At 41.6% G+C, this 19,018-nt stretch overlaps 2 protein-coding genes across 3 annotated transcripts in view; one reads left to right on the forward strand and one right to left on the reverse strand.

The window, feature by feature from the left end:
• Positions 1-19,018, reverse strand: part of CHRM5 (cholinergic receptor muscarinic 5) — an 84,827-nt gene that overhangs the window by 14,555 nt on the left and 51,254 nt on the right. The window lies entirely within an intron of this gene.
• The window catches only part of AVEN (apoptosis and caspase activation inhibitor), a 194,192-nt gene that overhangs the window by 4,139 nt on the left and 171,035 nt on the right, over positions 1-19,018 (forward strand). Inside the window, exon 3 of the mRNA XM_043473009.1 lies at positions 2,746-3,342. Coding sequence (XP_043328944.1) covers positions 2,746-3,342 — 597 coding nt within the window. The remainder of the gene's footprint in view (positions 1-2,745; positions 3,343-19,018) is intronic.

The following is a 19,018-nucleotide window of genomic DNA, read 5'->3' on the forward strand; positions in this document are numbered from 1 at the left end:
GGTCACTCAAACAAGAAACCTAGGATATCACCCCTAACTTCTTACCCTGACCTCCCACTTAGAAATGGACAAGAAGCCTATCAGTTCTCCCATCTGTCTCATTGTTTTCCTTCTTAGCTCTCAACTTAATTTAGGCCCTAATTATCTGTCACTTGGATTCTTCCAGTTGTTTCCTAAGCGCTGCCTAGAATTCTGATTGTCCTGTATGGAATGGTTTTCTGAGTATGAAAGTGAAAGTTAGTAGCTCAGTCGTGTCCGACTCTTTGTGATCCCATGGACAGTAGCCCAGCAGGCTCCTCTGTCCTTGGAACTGTCCAGGCAAGAATACTGGATTGGGCTGCCATTTCCTTCTCCAGTAGATCTTTCCAACCCAGGGATTGAACCCCGGGTCTCCTGCATTGCAGGCAGATTCTTTACTGTTTGAGCTATAGTGGTTAGTTAACAGCATACAGTCTGAAGTCAGATGGCTCCAGGTCCCAATCATTCCATTACTAGCTGTGGAATCAATCCATTAGCTCTGTGATCTTGGAAGTTAATTCACATCTCTGTGTTAGATCCCTTATCTGTGAAACATGGATGACACTGCTGCTGCTGCTGCTAAGTCGCTTCAGTCGTGTCCGACCCTGTGCGACCCCATAAATGGCAGCCCACCAGGCTCCGCGGTGCCTGGGATTCTCCAGGCAAGAACACTGGAGTGGGTTGCCATTTCCTTCTCCAATGCATGAAAGTGAAAAGTGAAAGTGGAGTCGCTCAGTCATGTCCAGCTCTTCGAGACCCCATGGACTGCAGCCTACCAGGCTCCTTCATCCATGGGATTTTCCAGGCAAGAGTACTGGAGCGGGGTGCCATTGCCTTCTCAGATGGATGACAGTAGTGGTACCTAATGGGGCTTGTCAGGTGGTGGTAAAGAACCCACCTGCCTATGCGGGAGACATAAGAATGTGGGTTCAATCCCTGGGTTGGGAAGATCCTGGAGGAGGGCATGATAACCCACTCCAGTATTCTTGCCTGGAGAATCCCATGGACAGAGGAGCCTGGCAGGCTACAGTCCACAGGGTCACAAAGAGTCAGACCCAGCTAAAGCGACGTAGCACGCATGTAGTAGTACCTCATAAGGCTGCTGTGAGGCTTATAGGGAAGTGCTATATGGGAAGTGTCAATACTTAGAACTGTGCTCTGCATTACTTTAAGATTGTGTTTCTCTCCAGTTTACAATCCTTCAGTAGTTCCCTATTTCCACGTATTAACAAGGCAAACTCCTGCTCAACCATCAGGCCTTGGCTCCTGGGTCTTTTTCTCATGTAGCCCTGGAAAACTCATTGATTTAGGAAGTGTAACTTTTCTTCCTTCCGGCCTTCACCTTGAACCTCTCACTGTACTCAGTACAATGGTGCAGTCCTCTCTCTACAGAGTTATTATCTTCCTTGTGGGAAGTGAGCTACTGGAGAACAAGGACTGTGGCTTTTTTCTTTTTTTTTTAAAATCTTCAAGCATTGTACCTAACAGAGTAGATAATTAGGAGCAATGAGTAGTGTTAACTGTCTATGAATGTGAAAAAGGGTAAGAAAGGATTGGGAAGAAAACACGTTTTGCCACACTGATTGGAAGATGGATGCTGTAAACCCTTCTTTGTATTCTTTTCATGTGGTTTCTGTAATACAAAGTTAAAAATGGCTCCCACGTATCCATATCACCAACTGCCCTTTTCCTCCTTAGTTAAGAGTGGGTCCATAAAATGGACTACCACTTAGCAGTAAGAAGGAACAAAATATTAAATCACAAAACATGGGTGAGTCCCCAAAACTTTCTACTAAATAAGTGACACTGACACACACATGAAGAGACTGAGTTTGCTTGAGTTCCACCACTACCATAGTTGTGTCGTATCAGACAAGTGGTTTACTTTCTCTAGGGTTATTTCCTTACCTGTAAAATAAGGATGACAGTAGTACCTACCACATAGGGCTGATAGGAGAATTTAACTCTCATGCACTTAGTGTGACCTAAAGGAGTCACTTCTACAAAAATTCTTTTGAGGTCCTGTCTCTCCACTCCCAGTGGCTTGTTGCAGCCTGCGCCTCTCACCTGAAGGTCCTCCCTTACCTTCTTCATACCTCTTTCTGAACTCGGAGTTCAGTGTAACTTTAATAATTAAACATATTCATTCCTGAAAGTCAGGAGACTAAACAGAAAAAAGAGGAAAAACAAATAAACAAACAAAAACCTCACTGGAAGGCTCAGCACAGCTAACCACTAGTGTAATATGGAAGAACATTTTTATTCTATTACAGGTTAATCACTAAAGGGCTGTTGCCCATAAGTTTCAATTGTATATAATGGCCCATCTCATTACCTGCCTCCCAGGTAAAGAGCATTAAACGCCTTTGTGTGGCTCACAAGAAACATCCTGACCAGGCCCGCCTGTGCAGTCCCTTTCCAAGGCCGACTGGAACCAGGAAATGTTTGCGTTTACTTCCTCCATTTTTAGTATAAAAGAAGCTAAAACGCTAGCTCAGGCGAGACAGTTCTTTGGACAGTGGGAGCCCATCATCTTCTCGGTTTGCTGGCTTTCCCACCAAGTGGCTATTCCTTGCCCCAACAACTCATCTCTCAATTTATTAGCCTGTCCTAAGGAGAGGAGTAGGAGCTTGGACTTTGGGAGTGGGGTGTAACACTAATATTTTGATATATACTTTTAAAGACCCTATGCAAACACACCATATCAGTATTTATTTTTTTCATTAGAAAGTGAATTCATATTACGTTAGCTGTTTATTTTATAGCCCACCCTTTGACTTACCACGGCCCCTCCCCCAGAAACACCCCTGCCCCTGCCCCGCAGCTCCCACTGGCCAGGCCTTTCCTCTGAACCCTCGGCCCTCCCGGAGCCCCGGCTCCGGCCCCACCTGCCAAGCCCCAGGGCAGCCCCGCCCCCGCCGCGGCCGCGGCCGGCTTCCATTCCCGGCCCCGCACCCCGCGCTCGCCGAACCCAGGCCCGGTGCTCGCGGCTCCTCCGTGGGGCCCGTTTCCGGTGGGGCAAGGGCGTCTCTGCGGCGGCCCAGCTCCCGTGCGCTCAGCATCGCCGGCGGCAGCCAGATGCAGGCGGAGCGAGGAGCTCGGGGCGGCCGGGGACGCCGACCCGGCCGCGGCCGGCCGGGCGGTGATCGCGACCGCGAGCGGGCGGGCGCCGGGACCGCCATAGCGAGAGGTGGCGGTGGAGATGGAGGCGGCCGCCGAGGCCGCGGCCGGGGATTCCGGGGCGGCCGCGGTGGCCGAGGAGGGGGCGCCCCGCGAGGCGGCCGTCGGGAGCCGGGAGGCCGGGGCGCCAGGACCAGCGAACCGGTAAGAGGCAACGGCGGGTGGGGTCTAGTGGGGGTCGCAGCCGCGTGGGACCGGGGCTGCTGAGGGACCCCTCCGCGAATCAAGAACCGTGGCCGGCGTCCGGGGCGCGCGCCAGCTGGGCGGTGACGGCGCCTGCGCCGGGAGAGCGGAGGGCGGCGGGGGCGCGCGCCGGGGTGTGCACGTGGCGCGGGCGGGTGTGAGCCCCTTGTTGCCCGCCTCTCCGCTGGGCGCCCGGAGGCTCGGGGCGGAGGGCTGCTTCAGCCTACCCAGGGGGCCTTGGCCTAGTTATTAAAGAACCCAGCGGTCGAGGCTGTGGGCCCGCAAGTCTAGAGGGCCCGTTGGGTTCGGGTACGGTGTCAGTGTGATGGGCAGGGGTGGAGGCAGCCAGGGCTTGGTCTCCTGCTGCCTGACCTTGCAGAGGAACGTTTCTGTTAGTAAGCAAGAAGAGATTTGGGGCTCAGTTTGTTCACTGCCTGTGCGATGCGTTGTCACACAGTAGTCGCATAATAAATGTTTATTGAATAAAAGAATGACCCCGACCGGCTGAACTGTATACTATTTGGGGCTAGGATCAGATGCATAGTTTTTTGTTTTTTTTTTTAATAGCGTAGTTCTCTATTATTATCGATGTATAAGAATCAGAGGTCAGTGATCTTCATCTGTCTGAACTTGCAATCTGTAAATGTTTCAGCAGTCAGGTCTCAATTTTAATAGTATAATCGGCCATATTCACACATTCATACTTGGAAATGTCTTACAGCTTGAAGCAGGGAATGATTTGGGGGCAGGCTTTTACTATATGCTATCTTAGCTAAAGGAGTTAAATCACTGTTTTTATGAACTATTCTGTTATTTTAACATTTGTAGTACAAAACCATCTTTATATTTTGAATTGCTATGTGCATAGATTGAAAATTTATTTTTGGTTAGAAATTCCTATTACCGAAGTATTTGTAATATCTTAAGGGCATAATAGAATGTCCCTAAAGAAAGGAGTTGTGTACAGAAAGAGAATTGGATAAAAATTAAAAAGCTTAAAATTAAGTTTGGCATATTCAACCTTGATTAAGGTAGATAATGAGTAAAATTTGAGAGGTATGAAGAAATTCTTAACTCACCAGGAAATAAAGGAACCTGACCAGTCCAGTGTACACTGTATATGTCACATTTTGTCTTTATAACATAATGTATATTAAACTTTATTACAACTCTTTTTAGCAACTTGAAGTTGTTTAAACAACTTTGAGTTCACTCACTCAGTGGTGTCAGACTGCGACCCCGTGTAGTGCAGCATGCCAGGCTTCCCTGTCCATCACCAACTTTCGGAGCTGGCTCAAACTCATGTCCATCGAGTGGGTGGTGCCATCCAGCCATCTCAACTTTATAACAAGTTTATTATATGCATATGCACACTTTATGACAACCCACTCTAGTATTCTTGCCTGGAAAATCCCTTGGACAGAGGAGCTTGGCAGCCTACTGTCCATGGGGTGGCAAAGAGTTCGACACAACTTAGCAACTAGAACAACAAAACAATATAAATTTTATATGTATAAAATCTTGTTTGTATAGATTAACTGACCTGCTTAAGCTCTTGTAGCTAGTAGTGGCAGAGCTGGGATTTACACCCAGCTGCCCTTGTCCAGGGCTTTCCTGATGGCTCATCTGAGAATCCGCCTACAATGCGGGAGATATGGGTTCCATCCCTGGGTTGGGAAGATCCCCTGGAGGAGGGCATGGCAACCCTCTCCAGTATTCTTGCCTGGAGAATCCCCAGGGACAGAGGAGCCTGGTGGGCTACAGTCCATGGGGTTGCAGAGTCGGACACGGCTGAGTGACTAAGCACACACAGCCCTTGACTATGTTTTATTTCTCTTTTTTTGTGAATCAATTACTGCTTTACTGAGAACAAAGCAGACACTCCTTGGTTGCAGGGATCATATTTTAACAGTAACTGTAGTTATGGTCTCTTTGGTATTTGGTCTTCATTGAACTAAATTGAGTAAAATGATAGATTATCAAGAGACAAATAATTTAAAATTTGCACTAATGTAGTAACTATTGTATTAAGACTTCAAGTTTTTATCAATTTTTAGAATGGTTTGGAAAATTCCATCTCTTATTTTCTTTTAGTATTTTCTCACTTTACAGTTTAAGGATTCACTATGTCAGTGAACGTAGATGCTTGGCACGGTACCTGGGGAGTAGCTGCAGACACTGTTGCTATCACCATCATATTTTCAGGTAGAGCTGGATGAAGAGAGGTTGGAAAAATTATTCCTTCAATTTGGTTTAGGTTGGTGGCCTCTACCTCATTTCTGCTTCTCAGGTTCTGAAGTGCTGTTCCTATTTAGGCTTGCTAAAAATACCATTCTTGATGCCTAAAGACTAAATGGGACAAAGTTGGTTAAGCTGCTTTTGACCTCTTTGTTCTTATATCCTACAGTGCATTTGTACCCCAAATGGAGACTCACTGAAATGATTAGAAAGAAAAAATTTACAATAGAGTTTTAGTTTTGTAAGGACCAGGTACCTAACTCCAGAGTTTAATACTGTCTATTCCCTTTGCTTTCTGCTTTAGACTACTATGGATACATGACATAAATGGAAAACAAAACAAAACAACTTTTTGATTCATAATACTCCAAGGTAACTTGGTTATATTGTGCCTACTAGGCATTTGCTCTTAAATCATTCCTTCTATAGCTGTGAACCTCATCTCTATGGAGTTTGAGTAAGCATGTCGTAAGACTACTTACTTTCATTGAGTGTCTGCTAGAAGTGTAATATTATAGTTAATGCAGTCATTCACTTAAAAATTCCCAAGTACTAGCATTTTCTTAGTATTAATCTTTTTGATGAACTATTAACAGAGAGTAAGTCAAGCCCTGTTGGCAGTCATTGGAAATTTTTTCCTTCCCTGTAATATTAATGATAACTCACATTTATTGAGCACTTAGTATGAGATGAGAAAACTGAGGCACGGTTAGGACAGATTAGGTATTTACCCAGTATCACTCAACTACCAGATTGCAGAGCCTGAACTCAACCCAGGCATTTTAGCTCTGGAGTGACTTTGAGATTTGAAGAGGGGATGTGTGGATCCTTTTCACGTACCTGTTTTCCCGATGTTTGATATAATTATAAGGTTTTAAGGTGACACATACCATTTTCCATTATTGTGGATGTCAGATCTTTGCTTTCTTGCTCCATGTTTATGCCAGTCGCTTTTACTCATTTTTAGATTACTTATGTCCAGTAAAAGATAAGACAGTTGTTTATGATTGCATTAAGGGGAGTAGACTTGGAGGCTTTTTTTTTGGATGAAACTTTTTTGCTTTGCCAACAGTGATGTAAATCCTTTGCATAAGTAGTCATTAATAGTAGATGCTTCCAACGTTTTTACTGCTACTGTTTTACTTAGTAAAAGGGAATTCTCTGACTTTGGTGTTCAAGCTTAGTGTGAACCGGTAAGGAGAAACAATGGCAAATCAAAGTTACTAGCAGTCAAGGGCACCTGCTCTTTCGTTGTGACTAAAGGGAGTCACCTGCATCACGTCAGCCAGCTCTCAGAGACTGAGAGCCTATTAAAGCTCAAACTCAAATGACAGCCTCTAGACTGCATTGCTCCTATTTTCAGAAAGCCTGAAACAAATTAGGTTAGAAACTGAACGTGATTAAGTGTCCCAAAAGAAAATTGCTTTGAGATTAGTTTTTGATAATCACGGAATTGGCCCTCTCCCCTGCTGCAAACCGCTGCTCCAACCCTATAACTATTTTGGCATCCTTATCCTTGCTAATGTATCTGTTGGAGGTCTGCTTTTCTCACTGGCCATTGTTTCATTTACATATTTTAGATTATCAACACAGGCAACTGATCCTAGAAACGTCCTGCTTATAGCCTCCTTAAAAATATTTTGATAAATTATGTAAGATGTTGTACTTTAACATTTGTAATGAACATTTAAATCAATGGTTCTGATTGTTTCAGAATATAAAATTTCCAACATAAAATAAATATATACTGAAAACACTATAGTCATTTAATACTCACTATCATTATGTATCTGTTCTTCCACCTTTTTCTTTTATTTTTTTGGCATTTTTTCTTCCAGTTTGAGGTGTAATTGATATATAACGAGTTTACGAGTGAAGATGTGCAGCATAATTTGTATACATACATCATGAAATGATTATCACAAGTTTAGTGAATATCTGTCATCTCATACAGATGCAAAATTCAGAAAATAGAAAACATTTCCTTATGATGAGAACTCTTGAGGATTTACTATCTTAACTTTTATATATAACATATAGCAGTGTTAATTATATTTACTGTGTTGTACCTTACGTCCCTAGTACTTACTTACCTTATAACTGGAAGTTTGTATACCACCATCTATTTAAGAACCACATTAATAAGCTCTTTAGCAGTAAGAAGATTTCTATTATTCCTTATTCTTTCTAACTTGTGTTTTCATTTCACATCTCCCATAGAATTGGGCCCAGTGTAATATATTTTTGAACTTGGAAAGCTTTTAGTGTAGAAAAACCTGTGATTTAAAAAAAGGTAACCTTGAGACATAGAGAACAGGCTTGTGGACACTGGGCGGGGAGGAGAGGGTGGGATGAATGGAGAGAGTAGTTTGGAAACATACACATTACCATATGTAAAATAGATAGCCAGTGGGAATTTTCTGTGCCTCAGGGATCTGAAACCGGAGTTCTGTGACAATAGAGGGGTGGGATGGAGTGGGAAGTGGGAGAGAGGTTCAAGAGGGAGGGGAAATATGTATACCTTTGACTAATGCATGTTGATGTATGGCAGAAACCAACACAATATTGTAAAGCAATTATCCTGCAATTAAAAATAAATTTTTAAAATGTTTTGTAACCTTAAGGTTTGGGTATAAGTTTTTTCTTTTAGACTAAATTAAAATCACATTGATTTATAGCAGTATATTTTAATTAGCAGTTGTTAAATGTAAAATTTTGTGAATGCATCTCTTTTTCCTTAGTGAGTTTAGTTGGGTGTCCATGAATGAATATTACTTGTTGCCTGAATGAGACAAGATTCACCATCAGTTCTCTTCCAAATTTTTGTTTTTATAGATATAAGTACTGAGGAACATAGTTCTCATAAATTGGTAGATGGGAATGGTTGGGGTTTCATCGTATGTGTCACTCAGGTCTTTGAATACCTTCCTGGTTATATGCCAGAATCGTTATTGTAAAGCATTTGAATACTCTGTCAGCTGACAACTAGATTAGGTCCCACTTCAGTTTTGTTGAAAACAAGGAATTGGAAACTACTTATTTGTGAATGGTCTTTAGAGTTACACTTTCTCAACATCTACACCCATATTTCAAATTACCTTTTCTTGGGGTTCAGGGACCACAGCGCAGACTGAGAATGGCCCAGAAGAGGTTTCCTTGCCCTCAAGGGCTAAGTGTCCTGTATTTCTTTCTTTCTCTCTTTTAAAAAATGTTTTTGATGTGGACCATTTTAAAAGTCCTTACTGCATTTGTTATACTGTTGGTTCTGTTTTATGTTTTGGTGTTTTGGGCCATGAGGCATGTGGGCTCTTAGCTTCCCAGCCAGGGATGGAACCTGCAGCCCCTGCATTAGAAGGTGAAGTCTTAACCACTGGACTGTGAGGGAAGTCCCCATATCCTGTATTCCCAAGATAGACTGCTCTTAGGAAAGAGTATGGACCTTGAACATCTGGAACTTGATTCTTTTAAAAAACAATGCGTAAAAAAAACAAACAAAACAACAATGCGTGATCAAAAACCCGTTGAAAAAATCTTTGTGAACCCCCAGGCCTATGCTTGCTCCATCTGAGGCCTGGGGAGTAAGCTCACATTACTTAACGAGCTCTCCTTTCTATCTGGAGCCTGTGTGGAAGCCCAGTGAAAAAGGTAATGCCAGGAACAGAGGAAATCAATATGTGAAGACTCTGCTATTGCAGGACTGTCAGAGGCCCTGTGGAGGATCTCCTCCTTAGGGATGCTCTTCCTGAATATCCTGAAGCCCAGCTCCCACCTGGCTCAGTGCTCCTTGTTTGAGCTGCCTTGTCATCTTGCCTCAGTTCTTGACATTCTGATTTGTTTTAGACAACCAGGGCTTGCCTTATTCATGTTCAAAGTTGGGGGAAAAAAAATCACAATACTAACCTCCCTCCCATTAGTAATATAGTGGGCTTCCCAGGTGGTGCTAGTGGTAAAGAACCCGCCTGCCAATGCAGGAAATCTGGTTCAATCCCTGGTTCGGGAAGGTCTCCTGGAGGAGGGCATGGCAGTCCACTCCAGTTATCTTGACTGGAAAAATCCCATAGGCAGAGGCGCCTGGCAGGCTATAGTCCATGGGTCCACAGAGTTGGACACGACTGTGCACAATATGGTTTATTGCAGTTATTCACCACGAAGGTTGGAGTGTGTTTTTGTTTTTCTTTGGTGGTCTTTTTTTTTTTTTTTTTTTTTGGTTTCTTGACATGTGCAGAATAATGTTTTCAATATTCCAGCTTTTGTCAATCTTAGTAATGTTACTGTCTTTGTTTTAAACTACTGCTAGGATGGAAAACGGCAAGCTCGTAATTCGAGACTACCAGGCTCTCTCCTGGGGAATTAGGTAGTAAACCATTTCTGCTTCTTCCTGTTTTCTTTAGAAAAAGTAGTGATTACTTTTCACAATTCTGGGCAAGTAGCCTCTAGAGAGGCTGTGTAAGTTGTTGGGTCGTAACCACACCACAGCATGCCTGACTTACTGTTTTTAAGAAATTAACTTAAGTGGCTGTGAAGGTGTTTTCTATTCAGATGTCACTATTTTCTGATGCACTTTGGAATACCAACGGGAGAAATAAAGACCATATTGACACAATTATTTCTATTTTATAGAAGCAATGAAGGAGACACAGGTTGGATCCCTGGGTCGGGAACATCCCCTGGAGGATGAATTGGCAACTCATTCCAGTATTCTTGCCTGAAAAATCCCATGCACAGAGGAGCCTGATGGGCTACAGTCCATGGGGTTGCAGAGTCGGACATGACTGAGTAACTCAACAAGCATGCACCGATGAACTTACTAGGGCACTACATTCATTCTCTTGAAAATTTCTTTCTCTTTTGTTAGAGCCATTTGTGTGTATATATTTTTGTGTGTGTGTGTGTGTATATTGAGGTGCCAAGAATAAGTTCTTTAATACTTTTTCTTTTTTCCTTTTGGATGGAAATAATCAACAACTTTGGTCTGAATATATTCCAAACAGGTGTCATGGGGCATTGCATTGGGAATTGTTATAGACAGTCTCTCACTTTTAAAATTAAAAAAAAAAAAAAATTATTTTTTTAAAAGTCACTCAGTCATGTCTGACTCTGTGACCCTATGGACTATACAGTCCATGGAATTCTCCAGGCCAGAATACTGGAGTGGGTAGCCTTTTCCTTCTCTGGGAGATCTTCCCAACCCAGAGATTAAACCCAGGTCTCCTGCATTGCAGGCGGATTCTTTACCAGCTGAGCTGCAAGGGAAATCAGTCTCTCACTTTTGAGTGGATTGTGTCAAAGGATGTTGAGAAATACAAATTGATATGCGAAATTTTGTCCTGGTGTTGCAAGGATGCTGTTTTTAGAATTTGACTGACCTAATGTTTGTCAGCCTTAAATTAATTAAGACTATTTCTGTAAAGAGCAGTACTCCCAAGGATACTGTTTGTACCATCCATGTCACATCACTGGTATGTGCAAATAGAATTAAAATTAGAACAGGGAGATTGATAGAATGAATTCCCTATTATACCTACTTAATCTTGGCTTCATCTTCTTGCTTTTAAGGACAGATGCAAATATGTCTGATCCTTAGTACCAAGTCAAACTTATATTGAGGCATAGGAGCCACATTTTAATATTAATATAGGCAAAGCTTTGGGATGGCAGAACTTTTATCAAAAATTTATGTATACTCTTGGATATGTCAGTGCTGTGATTCCTCCATTTCTCTATTTAGTTGTGGACAGTTACACTGGGAGATTGTCAGTGGATGTATATTCTGAGATAGTCACCAAATTTATCTGTCTATAGTCTCTGGCTTGAAAAGACCATTAACATCGGCAATTTGGAAAAATGTAAAATACTTAACTAGTCTTCACTCTCAAAGTCTAATAAAGTGTGCATTTCATTTAAAACGTGGATTTAGTGAATCTAAAGTTCACATCCCAGTAGCTGGATTTGTGATATTGAGGACTAGAATACTTCAGTCTCTCTCTCTCTTTTTTTTTTTTAACTACAAGGTTTATAAAACATGTCTTTGTTTAATATTTGGGCTAATAAAAGCCTAATCTTATGCTACTGAAAAAGGCTTAATCCTTGTTATGGATACACAAACTTCAAGTCCTTCTGAAAAACTTAGGAGTTCTCTGGGAGCAAAGCTCGATTAAAAAATGAGTATTTTTAGAGAGACAAAGCCTGGCTTCCTTTTTTCCTTACTGCCCTTCACCCCACTCCCAGGTTGTGTTTTGGTTTGCTGCTGTTTTTTTATTTTGGCAGTCTATGATTTTATGGAATGGTTTCTGTTAAGTTTATTTTTAATTTTTATTGGAGTATATTTTATTTACAGTGTTGTGTTATTTTGGGTGTACAGCAAAGTGATTCAGTTATACATACACATAAATCTACTCTTTTCCAGATTTTCTTCTCACATAGATTGTTACAGAATATTGAGTAGAATTCCAGAGCTGTACAATAAGTCCTTGTTGTTTCCCTGATAAGTTTTAAGGTACTTTTCTTTTCTTCACAGCCAAGAGAATCATTGAATTAAGACAAGACTAGAAGATGTTATTTTAAGAGCGATTATCTTATATGTACATTGGAGGGGGAAATTAAGGAGATAAGATGGTTTTTCATTTTTACAGTTTGGAAGTAGACTTAAAATGGAGGGTTTCTAGACAGAGTTGGCAGGTAGGGGGGCTTCAGGTTTGTATCTCATCTTTTTTTGGCGTGGCTTCCTAGGATTCAGGGAGGGGATGGGAAATGTCTGTTGACGTCAGGTTGTCCATGCTGGCGGGGGCACCACTGTGATCTCATGTAGGATGGGGTCCCTGAAAGCTTAAGTATTAGAGTGGAATTATGGACAAATAGTCCATATGGATGTGAGAGTTGGACTATAAAGAAAGCTGAGCACCAAAGAATTGATGCTTTTGAATTGTGGTGTTGGAGAAGACTCTTGAGAGTCCCTTGGACTGCAAGGAGATCCAACCAGTCCATCCTAAAGGAGGTCAGTCCTGTGTGTTCATTGGAAGGACTGATGTTGAAGCTGCAACTCCAATCCTTTGGCCACCTGATGTGAAGAGCTGAGTCATTTGAAAAGACCCTGATGCTGGGAAAGATTGAGGGCAGGAGGAGAAGGGGATGACAGAGGATAAGATGGTTGAATGGCATCACTGACTCAATGGACATGAGTTTGGGTGGACTCCGGGTGTTGGTGATGGACATGGAGGCCTGGCGTGCTGCGGTTCATGGGGTCACAAAGAGTCGGACATGACTGAGTGACTGAACTGAACTGAACTGAATGGACAAATAGGAATTACTGTATCTAGGTGGCAGATAGCAGGACTTTACAGACAAATGAATAGCTAAGGTATAACTTCTCAAAACCTACTAAGTATTCTTATTTTTCTCCGTCTCTCTTCCTTTCTTTCCTTTTTCTCCCACCTGTGGTTTTGTTTTTTCATTTTTCTTTCAGGGGTTATATCTCATGGTGATCAATGTGTTTTGCAGTTTAGCAAACTGCTTAGAATCCTACCTTCTAACCCCCACTTACTAGTTGTAAAACCTCAGGAAAGTTGCATAAAGCTCAGTTCCCTTACTGTACAGGGTGAGTAAGAGTGTCTACCTTACAAAACTGTAAAGACTGAAATTAGATGAACACAATCAAAGGTGATCCTTTTATCTACATTCACTGTGCTGTCTTCATCCATGCAGAGTCTTCTCAGAGTATGCAGGTCAAATGCAAAGCTACTCATTTAGTCATATACATGAACTTACGTTGTCGTGGTTCAGTTGCTCAGTCGTGTCCGACTCTCTGCGATCCCATGAACTGCAGTGCACCAGGCTTCCCTGTCCTTCACCATCTCCTAAAGCTTGCTCAAACTCACGTCCATTGAGTTGAAGATGCCATCCAACCATCTCATCCTCTGTCGCCCCCTTTTCTTCCTGCCCTCAATCTTTTCCCAGCATCAGGGTCTTTTCAGTGAGTCAGCTCTTCACATCAGGTGGCCAGGGGTATTGGAGGCTTCAACTTCAGCATCAGACCTTCCAATGAATATTCAGGATTGATTTCCTTTAGGATTGACTGGTTGGATCTCCTTGCTGTCCAAGACTCTCAAGAGTCTTCTCCAACACCACAGTTCATAAGCATCAATTCATTGGCACTCAGCCTTCCTTATGGTCCAATTCTCACATCCATACGTGACTACTGAAAAAAACCATAGCTTTGACTATACGGACCTTTGTCAGTAAAGTGATGTCTCTGCTTTTTAATATGTTGTCTAGATTTGTCATAGCTTTCTTCCCCGAGAGCAAGCGTCTTTTAATTTCATGGCTGCAGTCACCATCTGCAGTGATTTTGGAGCCCAAGAAAATAAAATCTGCCACTGTTTCCACTTTTCCCCTGTCTATTTGCCATGAAGTGTTGGGACCAGATGCCATGATCTTTTTAAGACTAAAAATGTCCTGGGAGACTTTAGTGTTTAATATGAAAGACTTTTTTTTTTTTCAAGCTGTCAACTTGGGATTGATCACATCTGTTAGAATATGTTAAGTAGGCAAAAGCTAATGATTTTTAATTATTTAGTCAAATATATTTTATCATTTTATGAGGCTATTTTCATGATTCTTCTAAAGATTTTGGCTCCTAATTTAGTTGGTATTTTTTAGTACATCCTGGATGACACTCACTTATGTGTGACTGATGTACACTACATCATGGTTTCCATTATGTGATTTTTTCAATTCTGAACTCATCTCAGATTTGTTCTCTTTCAACATGCCTCTCCATGTTGTCAAAATCAGTCTTGTTACCTTTCCTTCTCTTTTGTATCAGAGAAAAATGTATCTTCTAAGACCCAAAGTTCTACCTATTCTTTTAAATAACAGAAAAATAACAAGAATAAAATAAAAATTCCCATGGGGCTTCCCTGGTAGCTCAACTGGAGACCCTGCTTCAATTTCTGGTTTGGTAAGATTCCCCTGGAGAAGGAAATGGCAACCCACGCCAGTATTCTTGCCCGGAAAATCCCTGTGAACAGAGGAGCCTGGCGGGCTACAGTCCATGGGGTTGGAAACAGTAGGACAGGACTCAGCGCAATAATATCACCACTCAGATACAACCACTGTTTAACATTTTTATGTTAAATGAAACTGGAAAGATGTCATGATAAGACTTTTAAGGAAAAAAAGATAATATGTATTCACTGGACAATTATAAGATATAGACATGCATTTAAAGTATCCTAAAAGAGTATGAGCATCACTACGAACAAAGCTAGTGGAGGTGATGGAATTCCAGTTGAGCTATTTCAAATCCTAAAAGATGATGCTCTGAAAGTGCTGCACTCAATATGCCAGCAAGTTTGGAAAACTCAGCAGTGGCCACAGGACTGGAAAAGGTCAGTTTTCATTCCAATCTCAAAGAAAGGCAATGCCAAAGAATGGTCAAACTACCGCACAATTGCACTCATCTCACACACTAGTAAAGTAATGCTCAAAATTCTCCAAACCAGGCTTCAGCAATACGTGAACTGTGAACTTCCAGATGTTCAAACTGGTTTTAGAAAAGGCAGAGGAACCAGAGCAAATTGCCAACATCCACTGGATCACCGAAAAAGCAAGAGAGTTCCTAAAAAACATCTACTTCTGCATTATTGACTATGCCAAAGCCTTCGACTGTGTGGATCACAATAAACTGTGGACAATTCTGAAAGAGATGGGAATACCAGACCATGTGACCTGCCTTTTCAGAAACCTGTATGTAGATCAGGAAGCAACAGTCAGAACTGGACATGGAACAACAGACTGGTTCCAAATAGGAAAAGGAGTACGTCAAGGCTGTATATTGTCATCCTGCTTATTTAACTTATATGCAGAGTACATTATGAGAAATGCTGGGCTGGAGGAAGCACAAGCTGGAATCAAGATTGCTGGGAGAAATATCAATAACCTCAGATATGCAGATGACACCACCCTTATGGCAGAAAGCGAAGAAGAACTAAAGTACCTCTTGATGAAAGTGAAAGAGAAGAGTGAAAAAGTTGGCTTCAAGCTCAACATTCAGAAAACTAAGATCGTGGCATCTGGTCCCATCACTTCATGGCAAATAGATGGGGAAACAGTGGAAATAGTGGCTGACTTTATTTGTCTGGGCTCCAAAATCATGAAATTAAAAGACGCTTACTCCTTGGAAGGAAAGTTATGACCAACCTAGATGGCATATTAAAAAGTAGAGACATTACTTCGTCCACAAAGGTCTGTCTAGTCAAGCCCATGGTTTTTCCAGTGGTCATGTGTGGATGTGAGATTTAGACTATAAAGAAAGCTGAGCACCGAAGAATTGATGCTTTTGAACTGTGGTGTTGGAGAAGACTCTTGAGAGTCCCTTGGATTGCAAGGAGATCCAACCAGTCCATCCTAAAGGAGATCAGTCCTGGGTGTTCATTGGAAGGACTGATGTTGAAGCTGCAACTCCAGTCCTTTGGCCACCTGATGCGAGGAGCTGACTCATTTGAAAAGACCCTGATGCTGGGAAAGATTGGGGGCAGGAGGAGAAGGGGACGACAGAGGATGAGATGGTTGGATGGCATCACCGACTCAATGGACATGGGTTTGGGTGGACTCCAGGAGTTGGTGATGCACAGGGAGGCCTGGCGTGCTGTGGTTCATGGGGTCGCAAAGAGTCAGACACGACTGAGTGACTGAACTGAACTGAAAAGAGGATGAATGCATATCAAGCTGCTAATCTATGTGGAGTGGGGAAAATAGAGTTTGTGGAACTTTATTGTTCCCTTCAGTCAGTTTTTTTTATAGTTGTGTGTTATTAGAAACATAAATACATGACATTTTGGAAAGAGGATTCTACAAATGAACTTTGATTAGAAAATGAGATGAGTCAGGTGGGCAAGAGTATATGTATTTACAAATAATACGGATTATCTTTGGGCAGAAGGACTGAATGGCGTCATGCATCATACAGAGGGCTTCCTGTGGGAAGAGGATCACTTTAGCTTGGACAGGTTATGTTCCTGTCTTTTTCCCTGTTTCTGTCTCTCTACATATACACACACTGTTTTGCTTTTTTTTCTTAAGGATTTCTTGAATCTTTAAGAGTAAATGGTAGACATGATGTCCCTTTATCCCTAAACACTGCAGTTGTATTTTCTAGAAGCAAGGCAATCCCATATATAACATTAGCACAATTATGAAAAGCAAGAATTAAACAGTATTGTACAATACTGTTATCTAATCTTATTGAGATTTTCCCAGTTGATCCAATAATGTACTTTATTAGGCTTTGAATCTCAAGGGAATGACGTATAGATGTAGGACAGTTCACTATGCCAGTTACCCTGGCATCCTTACTAGTCTATTTCTGTTAGGTGGCTGGGTTCTCAGTTGCCTGTTTCCTGCTATTTTTTATTTTTTTCAACCTCTAGACTTCTCATTTTACAAGTTACTTGAAATTCTTTTAGTAAACTTCTTTTCTGCCTGAGTTAGCCATAATTGATTTCTACAGTTTGCAACCTAAACTTTGACTAATAAATTGTCTTTTTCACACTTTCTCAAAATCTTATTCATCTTCACATACTCAGTTCATTAAATGTCACCTTTTTTTTTTACACAAAGCTTCTAGTTTTCCTCAGCAGTTTTTCTTTGTAAATAGAGTGCTTAGTATTCATCTTCATTTTATTATAGTCAGTTATTTACTTGTGTATGACTGTCATTAATTGTAAGCTACTTGAAGGCTGGTACATGATATAGCATTGTGATGTTTGGACAAATAGAGAATCTATAAGGTAAAAGGGGCAAGCTAGAGAGGTAGTAAAAACAACACCCAGTTGTGGATGTGACTGGTGATGGAAGTAAAGTCCGATGCTGTGAAGAGCAATATTGCATAGGAATGTGGAATGTTAGGTCCATGAATCAAGGCAAATTGGAAGTAGTCAAACAGGAGATGGCAAGAGTGAACGTAGACATTTTAGGAATCAGTGAACTAAAATGGACTAGAATGGGTGAATTTAACTCAGATGACCATTATATCTACTACAGTGGGCAAGAATCGCTTAGCAGAAATGGAGTAGCCATCATAGTCAACGAAAGAGTCTGAAATGCAGTATTTGGATGCGATCTCAAAAATAACAGAATGATCTCTGTTCCTTTCCAAGGCAAACCATTCAATATCACAGTAACCCAAGTCTATACCACAATCAGTAATGCTGAAGAAGCTTAAGATGAATGGTTCTATGAAGACCTACAAGATCTTCTAGAACTAATACCACCAAAAGATGTCCTTTTCATTATAGGGGACTGGAATGCAAAAGTAGGAAGTCAAGAGATTCCTAGAGTAACGGGCAAATTTGGTCTTGGAGTACAAAACAAAGCAGGTCAAAGGATAACAGTTTTGCCAAGAGAACGTGCTGGTCATAGCAAACACCCTTTTCCAACAACACAAGAGAATATTCTACACATGGACATCACCAGATGGTTAGTACTGAAGTCAGATTGATTATATTCTATGCAGCCAAAGATGGAGAAGCTCTATACAGTCAGCAAAAACAAGACTGGGAGTTGACTGTAGCTCAGATCATGAACTCCTTATTGCCAAATCCAGACTTAAATTGAAGAAAGTAGGGAAAACCACTAGACCATGAAGGTATGACCTAAATCAAATTCATTACAATTATACAGTGGAAATGACAAATAGATTCAAGGGATTACACCTGATAGAGTGCCTGAAGAACTATGGATGGAGGTTCGTGACGTTGTACAGGAGGCAGTGATCAAGACCATCCCCAAGAAAAAGAAGTGCAAAAAGGCAAAATGGTTGTCTGAGGAGGCCTTACAAATAGCTGAGAAAAGAAGAGAAGCTAAAGGCAAAGGAGAAAAGGAAAGATACACCTGTCTGAATGCAGAGTTTCAAAGAGTAGCAAGGAGAGATAAGAAAGCCTTCCTCAGTGATCAATGCAAAGAAATTAAGGAAAAGAACTGGAAAGACTAGAGATCTCTTCAAGAAAATGAGAGATACCAAGGGAACATTTCATGCAAAGATGGGTACAATAAAGGACAGAAATTCTGTGGACCTAACAGAAGCAGAAGATAAGAAGAAGAGGTGGTAAGAATATACAGAAGGACTGTACAAAAAAGATCTTCATGACCCAGATTACGACAATGGTGTTTTCACTCACCTAGAACCAGACATCCTGGAATGTGAAGTCAAGTGGACCTTAGGAAGCATCACTGAACAAAGCTAGTGGAGGTGATGGAATTCCAGTTGAGCTATTTCAAATCCTAAAAGATGATGCTGTGAAAGTGCTGCACTCAACATGCCAGCAAATTTGAAAAACTCACCAGTGGCCACAGGACTGGAAAAGGTCAGTTTTCATTCCATTCCCAAAGAAAGGCAATGCAA

Source organism: Cervus canadensis, chromosome 6, assembly GCF_019320065.1.
Source record: "Cervus canadensis isolate Bull #8, Minnesota chromosome 6, ASM1932006v1, whole genome shotgun sequence".
NCBI lineage: Eukaryota > Metazoa > Chordata > Mammalia > Artiodactyla > Cervidae > Cervus > Cervus canadensis.